At 44.3% G+C, this 12,149-nt stretch overlaps 1 protein-coding gene across 1 annotated transcript; it reads right to left on the bottom strand.

Moving 5' to 3' along the window:
- Positions 1-1,192: 1,192 nt before the first annotated feature.
- wipf2a (WAS/WASL interacting protein family, member 2a) lies at positions 1,193-9,699 on the bottom strand (the record flags this gene model as incomplete). The annotated part of the gene is made up of 7 exons (XM_083909691.1): positions 1,193-3,984; positions 4,792-4,893; positions 4,973-5,221; positions 7,570-8,229; positions 9,060-9,179; positions 9,338-9,470; positions 9,637-9,699. 7 exons carry the CDS (start codon positions 9,697-9,699, stop codon positions 3,941-3,943), a joined length of 1,371 nt encoding a protein of 456 aa, XP_083765817.1. The 3' UTR covers positions 1,193-3,940.
- Positions 9,700-12,149: the final 2,450 nt, after the last annotated feature.

Consider the following 12,149-nt stretch of genomic DNA (forward strand, 5'->3'; position numbering starts at 1 on the left):
GGGAGTCTTTCGCCCTGATGATGATGTGTTTCAGAACTGGTTATTTATCAGCATCACCGCCCTGGTTCTTCTCTCTGCTCTGTGATAGGTGGAGCACCTGGTGCTGCACCTGATGCTCCACCTATCACAGAGCAGAGAGAAGAACCCCCACCCAGCGCAGTGAGCTGCCATGCACTCACTGCGCTGGGTTAGTGACGTGAAGTGGGGACTGGTCGGGGATCAAACCGGCTACCTTCCGGTCTCGAGCTCGAAGCCCTGACCACTAGGCCACAGCTGTGTTTATATGAAAGTATATTGTGCTGTGTACATTTTCTTTGACTTTTTTTTTTATTCTGACGTATGGATCAAGAGGTAAAAGCAACTGCAAACAACAACATCAACACTTTTCTATCAATAATAAAACAAGACAATAGAAGAGAAACTCACTGATGATGATGATGAAGGAGAAAGTCCAGAGAAAAACCTGCATCACAGCCATGAGGAGAAGAGGATGTGTATACTGCATCAGACTCTCTCGGGGGCGGAGAGAGGGTTTCAAGAGGTTTTCACAGGGCGACACCTGCTGGTCGTTTTTCATAATCACACAGCTACACATGAGAATGCACATATATATATATATATGTGCATTCTCATGTGTAGCTGTGTAATTATATATATATTCATAATTACACAGCTATAAATATCAAACTCTCTTGCATTACTTTTTAACCCCACATCAGATGACAGATGATTTGAAAAACATTTAGTATTAATGACCACACATCCAGCCAATCTGATGGACTGGCGAACTGTCCAGTGTGTACCCCGCCTATCACCCTATGTCAGCTGAGATAGGCACAGCACCCCCCGCTTTACCCTCCGGTGGAGGATAAAGCGGTAGATAATGGACGGAAAACAAGATTTCAGTAGTAGTAACACATTATTATAATGACCATAATAATCGACAGTGAAGCCACAGTAAACAACATTAAGCAGAGTTTACAGTTTTACAACTGCAAACAACAAATCAACACTTTTCTCTCAATAATAAAACAAGACAATAGAAGAGAACTCACTGGTGATGATGAATGAATGAGAAAGTCCACAGAAGATAAACACAAATAAAAGAGAACAGCAGCTCCGTCCATTTCCCTTTTCCCCAACAGGAATACATTTATTTCAAATGATTTCAAATAATAAAAACAGATGTCGATTAACATGAAATGACCACTTTTTTTTAGCGTGAACAAGGTAAGAAAACGTCAAAGTGAGCATTAAACCCAGGACAGGAAGTGTTGCAGTCGTCGCTGTACATGTTCACCAGTTTCACTGTCCTCCATGTTACATCAGCTCCACCAGCTCGTTCCTATTTTACAGCCTTTTTACAAAATAAAATAGATCAACAACTATGATTATCATACTCCGTTATGTAAATATACAATATTTATTGCATTTTCAAAGAGACTCATCGTGTCTTATTTACCATCATCTTACCCCTAAAAACATCAACAACAAAACAAACCCCTCGAAATAAAGCACCAGTACCTATGAGAGTGACAACAGATTAGTGTAAGGCAAAGACCAGCAGGAGGCGCTGGATCACCTGAAGATGGAGTTAGTATTTTGAAAACGTAGTAAAAGAACCCCCACCTGCTTTAACAGTTATCTGGCACTTAAGTGTTCCTTTATCTTTCTTTTTCTTTTTTTTTTGGTTAGCTGCTAGCAGCTACACTCTGTACAAACTGCATAGCAATTCACCAACACACACACACAGTCTTTAATATTCATATTCCCACCAGCAGCAGCAGCATAAGGAAAACTCACAACAGAGTCAGGTTTCAAAGAAATCTTGCAGAAAAGTAATAAATGATCGTATATATGATAAAAGAGTCACATGGTGGTCCAGTTAAATATCCTCGTAATTCAGTTAATCCAACAAAAAGGGTGGGGGGGGGGGGGGGGACCTCAGTCTGATGCTCGTCAACAAAATAACAAATCAGAAAAAGATCAGAAAAGTCAAATCAAATGTGACCCAGAAACCAGAAATATGACTAACATGACGCTGTAACGCCGCCGTGTGACCAGAGAGGGCAGCACAACGAGCCCAGTCTCGCACACACTGCAGAGAGCGACCACGGAAGCTGCTGTGTGGACTAATTCAGGTTATTTGAAGTGTAGAAGTGTAAGTTGATGACCGCGCTGTGACGGCTGCTCCCTGTACCTAAAAACCTCCAGACGACACAGATTAAAACGTCAAAGTGGATTTGGTCCTGCACCAAAGCACAGAGACGAAAACACGATGATTTTTACATCACAACACAGAGGAGACGCTGATCCACTGACGTCTCATCACCAAGTTGTTTGTGAGACAAACGAGCAGCAGCTCCTGCGTCCACATGAGCTTAAAACACAGATTTTTCTCTACGGACTTTGGTGCAGGAGAGAGGGCGTGGGCCACAACATGTGGTTTCTACACTGGGAGACGTGCTAGCTTATATTAGGAGTAGTGCCGAGTAACGACGGACACGGAAAAGACGCATGTGACGTCATGTTTACGTGCCGCGACAGCGGAGTCCAGGCCCCGTTTACCAGTTAGCTGCATTAGCTCCTTTAGCATCGTTAGCGTTAGCCTACAGTGGAACTGGAGCGGTCTGTTAATTAAAGGTGCATCATGTAATAAAGCAACTGGTCATAAAATCCTCCTAATATGTCACAGAGAAACTGAACTCACCAACAACAACAGTACAGACAAAATATATTTTGCAGACTGCAAATCATGTTTATGTTTTGGCGTCATGTGGCGCCACCTACCGCCGTCTACCAATCATTGCGGTAAGTAGAGTCTCAGCTAACGAGCAACCACGGGTTGCCAGTTACGTCAGAAAACGAAACCTCGGTATTTTGAATTTGAGTGTAGTAACTGTTTTTGGCCACATTCTTACATATGGCACCTTTAAAGGAAAAGAGCAGCGCTACAAATAACGTTAGCGTACCCGTGTAACTGCGTATGTGTGCCTCTGCTTTTAAAGTCACTTAAACATGACGTCACGTTAACGCCGTTAGTTCGGAGTCTTGTTAAGTGGCATTAGTGTCATTTTAGTTGCGTTTTTAGCGAGAGCCTTAAGATGGCGCTCACAGGGCAGTCACCACAGCTTCACTTTAAAACACCACGGAATCAGACTGATGTCAGCGTTGGCAAATACTCCAGGTTTTTAAACGGTGGAATCGCTCCGTGTCGTAAATGAATCAGGAATTACTCTTTTTGTGTTTTGTTTTGTCACATCAACATGAACCAAGTGCATAATAAATGAGCATCATCGTGCACACGCTATGCGTCAGCTGAGCAGGAAAGTCCCCACTTTATCATCAAAGATAGAAAATATCGCCGTGTACGTATAAGAAAAAAAAAAAAAAAGACGCCGACTCCTCCCACTTTTGGCACAATGAGAGATGGTTCAAACGCACCCTCACCTGGCACTGCTGGAATGTGACGGAAACCTCTCACACAAATTAATGCTGACACCAAAGTAAGACATTCAAAATAAAGTGTTATTCAGGAAGAAAAAAAAAAAAAATATCACCATTATCATCATGAATATGTTTTTTTTTTTTTAAAAAGGTGGAACGCACAGGTGTGGAAGTGTCCGCAGTTTGGTCCTGATATGTGTGACGACTGAGGCGTCTGCGGTCACAGGTCGAGTCGGCTTCTCGCCGCCCGAGTGGTTTTTATTCGATCGTGCAAACGTGAGAAAGTGATCGCAGTGTCGTGTAAAAAAATGAGAGAAACCCTGCGCGACGTGGTAGTGTTTAGTGTTTTGGCCACTGTGCTTCCAGCTGTTTAGTGTTACTGTATATACGTGTGTGTGTGTAAGTGTGTTTTTTTTTTTCAACTGGGTCTTCACCACTTCCTCCCGACTGTTTGTCGAGGCGACTGAGTTCATGTCCTGAGCCGAGAGCTGGTTCACCTCCCAACAGGTGGCGCTGGAGGAGCTCCTCTCATCATGGCTGAGGGAGAAACACAAGGTCAGAGGTCACTCGAGAGCTATAGGTCAGAGGTCACACAAGGTCAGTAATGATCATACTAGTTAAACAACTACCTATTTATTTCTTTGTTATGTTGAGACATAGAAACAAATATTCACATTTTAGAAGCTAAAACAATCACAAATCTTGTTTTTAATCATAAAAAAGCTTTAAACCGATCAATCGATGACTGAAGGGACGTGTACATGCAGCTGTTGAGTAAAACAGCCAACAGGGGGCGCCCTCTACCAGCCTGAACTGCCCTGTCATTAGTAACCTTACTATGGATTGAGCATGAACAATGATATATTAGATTTCTTTTTGTTTAGATGAATATGATTAGTTATATAATTGTGTCTTAATTTAATTTTTAATAATAATAATAATAATATAATGTGAGCCAAACGTAACCTATTACATTTCTAGTGAATTCAGACCAACACACCAGGATAATGTGATTAAGAGGCGAGTAGAAATACTAGAATTAGCTAACAACTAGCCACGAGCTAAACCAGAAACCATGATAATGATAAGGTGAAAGGGAGCATATTGCTACCTAGCATTGCGGAGGTAAAGACTAAATAAACCAATTAGAATCTTGTGTGCAGGGACAAAAAGTGAAAGGCAAAGTGACCTAAGCGGTGTAAGTGTTCACATTAGTCCAGTGACTACAGATGAAGAAGAAAAAGGGAGAAAGAAAAGACAATTGTGTGTTATAATCCTGAGACTTCTGACAGTGACACGGTGCAGAGAGAAAAGCATGTTAAACTGAGTGTATCTGCTCCGTACCCTTGTTGTTCTTGCTGGGGTAAACCTTGTTGAAATGCCTGTATTCCTCTGGAGGTGGAAGATCTTCCATCGGGTGGAAGTTGAACTTGGATTCAAAATCATCTGTGAAAAGTATCATAGTATTATAGACGGTATCATTCCGACGCCCGAGGATGGAAACTCCAAGTAAGTCCACACTTACCTATGATGGACTTGGAAGAGGAGCTGATGGAGTGGCCGTTCCTGATGGGAGGGGGAGGTGGAGGGGGTCCAGCTGGGGTGCGGGAGGAGGATGAGATGGAGGAGTGTGAGGAGGAGGAGGGAGGAGGTGGAGGTTTACCGCCCCGGCTTTGGGACTCGGAGCTCCCAGAGCTGTTGACGCGGTACGGGGGAGGCGGCGGCGGCGCGTCTCGACCTCCATTTCGAGAGCCAGCGGGGGGAACCTGAGGAGCTGTGAGGACATAAACACAAAGAATAATAATTTAGTATAATTTAGTATAAAGAAGAAGAAGGTACACCATAATCACAACTTACAAAAAAAAAAAATAAATAATAAAAAAAAAAAGTGTATATGTCAAATAAGCAAAATGTCTAATCTTTAGATAGATCTATAGATATAAGTTAATATGTGATAAAGTTTGAGAATGGAGAAGGGGTTGTTGCTTTATTTTGTACATTTTATTTCTTGGCAAAAAAGAAAATAAATATATTATGTTATTATTGTATTGTGTTTTTTTCCCTATCTTTTTCTTTTTTGTTGTCGTTATTCTTCGCATGTTCGAAATAAACTAAACAAATAAGACAATCACTGTTATTATAATTGAAAAATGTCGACGTTAATTAACTTAATAACTGGATTTAACCAAGCAATATAATACGTGTACACAAATGAAAGGTTTTCTACCAGCAGGGGGCGAACTACAACCACAATGCTAAGGCAATTTGCTGAAGCCAACAGCTCTTCTCTTCATCTTTAACTTCTTGCCACTACATTACATGTGTTACGTCTGTGTGAAGCCACACCCACACGGTGTGAAGCCACACCCACACAGGAAAGAGTGCAAGAAAAGCCCCATGGTGCAAAGCTCCTCTGATAGCAGAGGTATTTATGGAGGGCGCGCGACGCACGTCAATGCACGGATAAAAAAAACTTCTGGATAAAAAGGAAGTCTATAAGATACTGTAGTAGATACTGTAGGTGCACGACACATCATTCCTGGTGCGCACGCACACACACACACATAAAGAGTATGTCAACCAAGCCTGAAAAGGGAGAGGATGAGAGGAAGGAAGAGAGTAAAAGTAAGATTAAGCAGAGATGGTGAAAGGGAAGCGGAATGCTCGAATATTCCACAGGGTTTCTGGAATGTAGAGAAACCAGGAGGGCCTTGTGGCGAACCACTCCGTCGTCCAATCACAACACAGAGCTTCAGGAAGGCGGACACACGAAAAGTGTCACTTTCTCAGTTTTACCCGACATGATTTCTGAAGAACTGGGGAATTTATCTAAGTGATGCACTTTGAGCTGACTTTAGTCTCCAAAACAAAAAGTTTCTCGGAATGACTTGAAATTCACCATCATAATAGTCGGCATCGCTCTGAACAAGGATGCGTTGAAAATATTTGAAAATCTCTTAAGGAATAATTTTAATGAATTTTTGAAAATCAGGAAATGATCCATTTGACAGTGAGCTGACTTTCTTCTCAAAAACAAAAAGTTTCTCGGAATGACTTGAAATTTACCATCATAATAGTCGGCATCGCCCTGAACAAGGATGCGTTGAAAATATTTGCATATCTCTTAAGGAATAATTTTAATGAATTTTTGAAAATCAGGAAATGATCCATTTTCCCTGATGCACTTTGACAGTGAGCTGACTTTCTTCTCCAAAACAAAAAGTTTCTCGGAATGACTTGAAATTCACCATCATAATAGTCGGCATCGCCCTGAACAAGGATCCTTCGAAAATATTTGCATATGTGTTAAGGAATAATTTTAATGAATTTTTGAAAATCAGGAAATGATCCATTTGACAGTGAGCTGACTTTCTTCTCGAAAACAAAAAGTTTCTCGGAATGACTTGAATTTACCATCATAATAGTCAGCACCGCCCTGAACAAGGATCCGTTGGAAATATTTGCATATCTCTTAAGGAATAATTTTAATGAATTTTTGAAAATCAGGAATTTATCCATTTGCCCTGATGCACTTTGACAGTGAGCTGACTTTCTTCTCAAAAACAAAAAAAACATGAGGCACAATTGCCTTGTGCCTAATGACACACACAGTGTTTGTATTATGTTAGCCTTTACATTCCTTACCATGCATTACCATAACTGAAAAATCTTCTTCAGCTCCCCCTATAGGAATACATACTTCCTACGGGCACTGCACTAGTATTCTTAGCACGTTGACACTGTGACCACGGCGAACAGATAACGAGTCTAAACTTGCTTCAGCCCATGTACGAACAACTCCTCAGCTGAGGAGCGAGGCAGATGTTGTCTTCATCACCAGGAATGTTAAATATCAAATCAACATCAATACACAGACAGACATGGCCAGAGCTGAAAAGACACTAGTGATTTCATTTTATCACCCAATGTTGTTTACTTCTAACCCTCAATCGAGCAGCTGCAGACAAACACAAACACTGTCTCACTCATTGGTATCGTTACCGTTTGGGGTCTCCTGACTCTTCTTTATGAACCCGTTCTAATATCAGTTAAGAAAAATGCACAAACTTTAGAACCCTAAAGGATGATGATGACTGTTGTGTGTTGTGCTGTGTCATGTACCTGCTCTGCGGCCTGGCGGCTCTCTCGCAGGTGGTGGGGGTCTGGCTCCCTGCTGAGAGGATGGAGATGGAGAGGGAGGAGGAGGAGGAGCGTGGCTGCGTCCGTGGCTGCCGCCGCCCCCTGACGGGTGCTTTTTGTGCAGGGAGTTGTGCCTCTGCGGCAGCTCCGGAGCACCGCCACCATCGACGTGGGACGGCCCATTGGAGAGGCCCACTGATGTGTGCGGTCTGTATGGCGGGGGCGGTGGAGGAGCAGAGGAGCCCCCCGTTGGCGGTCTGCTGGAAGAAGGCGGCTTCACAGAGCTGGGCGGCGTGGGGCCTCTGTTGGGTGTCGGGGGGAGGGGCTTCTCTCGACTGTGAGAGGAGGATGAGGAAGGTGCTTTCAGATTAGGGGTGGGTGGAGCATTGCTGCGGCCCCCCCTGTTGAAGGGTGGCGGAGGGGGCGGGGCAGAGGTGCTGTGCTTCATCCCGCTGCCCGTGGACGAGCTGCTGCTGGAGATGTCGGGGAGAGAGGGGCGGTGGGAGTGATAGTGCTCCGTCGGAGAGTGCTTGTTGGCTGGGGAGGGAGAGGAGGAGCGTCCGGTGGGGGGGCGAGGGGCCGCAGGACGGGACCCCGGGGGCCTCAGCGCAGATCTGCCCACTGAACCTCCTGATGAACCATCTGAGGAGAGGGCAAAGAAAAGGTTCAGACACAGACACAGAACGGCAGCGATTCTATTTTTTATCATTCATCGATCTGTTGATCGTATTCTAAATTAATCAATCGATTATTTTTGTAGAAAAAAATTCTCTAATTTATCAGTAACACGTGTTTGTTGCAATTCAGTACAACTCTGAAACTAGGGATGCACGATAGTGGACTTTTTGTCCATATCCCATATACCGCTATATATCGAGGGTGCATGCTTCTTTGGCCAACTTTACATTATGCTTTTCGCGACAGCGGGAAATTTTGTCACCGCCCGGAAATCTGGCAGAACACCCGCGGTGCTTACAACTTTCCTCTTTACTTGCTTGACCGTACGATCGTAGCCCGCCTCCCGCATCCACTGTTGCATTTTTACGTATGCCATCTTGTTCCTGGACGACTCCAGCTTCTTCTGGATCTCGTCCTCCGATGCTCCACGTACAGCGTCCAGCGCCCTCCTTCACCCCCGCCATTTTTTTTGGGAACAAAAGTCCCGCGGTACATGCTACTCGCCTAAACCCTGACCTCTCGCTGTCGCGAGCCCGACGCGTTCTCTTTATACGCACGGTATACGGTAGTCGAGCGACCACTTCGCAATAGTCGGGAGAAAATTTGAAGACAGAGGGACTACGGCAGCTGGAATTCTCTTGACACGGGGTTCCAGCTGTCGCGAAAAGCGCAATGTAAAGTGGGCCTTCGTCATGTGCTCCCCAAAATAAAATGATGTTTACTGCTTAGGTCAGAGTTAAAAGTGTGTTTTACTGGATTAGTTTCATCATTTCTTTATTTTATTATCGTTTTACCTCCAACTGGGCGTAACTTTGGCACACCACCTTGAAATAGTCCCCCCATTCCCAATGGAGCTCCGCCTCCAAAGCCTCCACCACCGCCGCCTCCTCCTCCTCCTCCTCCACCTCCTGATTCTGTTGGGGAAAAAATAATTATGTTATTATTAGAATGATAACGACAGGTAACAAACAGACAAGGATTTAATCCAAGATTCTCGCTTCCGTCTTCATGCCACAGATGAACTTTGCTTGTATGTGTGCGTTTGTGTACAGATGTACTTGCTGTAACTCACTCTCTATAACAGGAGCACTCCGGTCATTGACCGCAGCGACCTTCTTCAGCCTGGCACCTTTGCAGATGTCTGTCAGCAGCGCTCCTCTGCCTTTAGCCTCGGAGGAGTTCAGTTTAGGAGCAGTTGTGTTTGCCTGTTGTGATATAAAAACAACAACAACAACAACAACATTTACCCCAGTCTGACGTGAACGACGTGGAAAATACGTGGAAAACAGTGAGACACGGTCAGCAGCGAAACTATGATCACAGTTCCAGTAACAAATGTCACTCTGGACGTTTTCCATCACTTTTCCTGACCTGACTGAAGGTGGGTGGGGGTGGGGGTCCAGGGGGAGGAGGGGGAGGGGGAGGAATAGGCATCCTGACCCTCTGTTGGCACCTCTTATTGTGGGAAAAAGGCGGCGGACTTCACCGTCTCAGGTGGGTCGACACACGCTGACACCTGGAAAACAACGGATGAATGAACAGTAAGATGAGCGCAGAGATTTCAGTGAGCGTTTCAAAAAAAAAAAAAAAAGAGTATTTGGGAGTTCTGTCTCCATTTCTGTGATTGTCAACATTGTCATAAACCTGTATGTGAAAACACACTGTGCAGCAAAACACTGCTGGAGGGGGACCCTTTTCACTGCTGCACCCAGACGGCTGTCACAGGAAGAGGCATTTTACGTTTAAATAAATATGGAATGAACATCCTCACACAAATGATCAACGCGTGAGAAATTCACTTTCTAGGACAAACGGTGAACTAAAGCGAGGAGCCGAGGTCGTAATGAGCCGAGAGCATTCTATCCACGTGTGCTTATGTTAAAGAGAAAACGCGGCGATGACCATAATGGCAACAAGCTCCACTCTGCTGTTCCCACTTTGCTCTAAAGGAGACATTCTTTCATCGAGGGAAGCTGTTGCCGAGTGTTCTGAGTCGCAGCTTTAAATCCCTGATGTAGCCATACTAACAACTGAAGAACAACTAAAGACCAGGATGGAGCAAATCATCAGGACCACTGCACCATCGGTTACTAGAGGTGTCAAAAATAAAAAATAAATCATCCTCCTTTTTTCAGATTATACCCTGGATACTTGTGCAAGTTTATCTTAAAGCTCACAGAGTGGTCCTGTTGCACATATATGTTAGTTATGGAGGTCTACTTACATACATTAACTTGTTTCTATGCTCAAAAACCTCCTAGTTGCTGTAAACGAGCCGATAGAAATCCTCTTTTCTGACGCTGTTCCTCAGCCGCGATATTTCAGACATAAATCTCACACCCAGAATTAAAAAAATTAGCTTCTTCACGACTCCCCGCCGCAGTCCCTTTGACGACCTTTGACCCGGAGTCAGAAGACACTGTCGCTCGTGAAACACCTCCACAACGGACGTTATTCTTCTTCTGCTGTTCAATGTACGCAACCGGATGTGCCCGGACTAGTGCCCGGAGCAGGAGGATCTGCTGTTCAGGAGAACCACTGTTTACGTAACCGTACCGGGTTTTTTCAGAGATCTCGCTGAGCCCGAGATTACAATAAAACACAGCGTTCTCAGCAGTGGCTGAAATGTTTGTTTTGAACCTTCAGGGCTTCGTAAACAAGGTAATGACGCAGATACAGACTAAAAAAAACAGCGTTAATAGGAACTTCAGGTCTAGGTCCGCTTTAAAATCAACAGGTTTTCCTCCGGCGTGTAACGGTACAAGTATTATTATTATTATTTTGACCAAAGTTGGGACCAAAGGAATCAAATGTGCGTTTCTTGAACAATGCACAGATAACAAATGCACAGGCTCGTACTGTGTCAGATTTGCAAGAAGTCCTCGACCGAAAAGACTTTGAAATCAGCGAGTAAATGTTTAATGTTGACCTTTGTAAGTAGTTCTTTATGATGCTAAGCAAACAGCATGTGGTCATGTGACGCGTGTTAGCAGGTGTGGTCGATCGTTTCCGTTTAAAAACATGTCAAACACATCTGAAGTCATGACCTTTGACTTGTGAACATAAAAATAAGTAGGAATCACAAAACTTTACAACCACCAGTGAGGGATCACTGGTCTGATCCCTCTGAGGGAATCAGCCGCTGTCACTTTTCTGCGTTAAGTCCAGTGAAACAATGATTTGTCTTGTTCTTTCATATCGTCTCATTTAGACAATTTACTCTTTCGTCTCTACTCCGACAGACACAGACAGTAACGTGAGGCACAGACTCACCAGAACTGACAAGTCAAAGACTGACAAGCAAAAACCTGGTCCGTTGAATCTGGATTATGTCGTCTTAGAAAAGACAAAGCCTCCTCTAGAAAGTCGTTACGTCACTTTCACATCTGTCTGATCACAACGTTGTTGTTGTCCTGGAAGTTCGCGGTTTAAAAGTGGCCATGTTTTTATTCCCCGACTGAACGTGTGCTCTTTCATATGAACTGTGTCAACCATAAACCTGCACACGAAACTGCTCTTAATGTGACGTCTGTGCAGACAATGGCTGACTCGAGTCACTGGATCTCCCCAAACCAGTTAGCTGTAACTTCAGGCCCATTGTTGGCTCACAGAGTCAGTGCTGCTGCCGGCTCACCTCACCCCGCCCTCGCCCTCCACCGCTCCATTCCTCAGGCGGCTCAGCGAAATGTCGAGGCAGGTTTTTGCCGAGGGAAAACCAAAGGAATCTCACCGAGCGAGCTCACCAGCCAGTGACGACGTTTAAAAAGGAGGCAGACGCAGAGATCGGGGAGAGGAAGAAGCACACGAGGACTCAAGTGAGAGTAGAGATCCAGTGACTAATTACCCGTCCTCAGTTATCACACTTCAGACAGTGACATCATTTA

Source organism: Microchirus variegatus (assembly GCF_963457635.1).
Source record: "Microchirus variegatus genome assembly, chromosome: 23".
NCBI classification, from domain to species: domain Eukaryota; kingdom Metazoa; phylum Chordata; class Actinopteri; order Pleuronectiformes; family Soleidae; genus Microchirus; species Microchirus variegatus.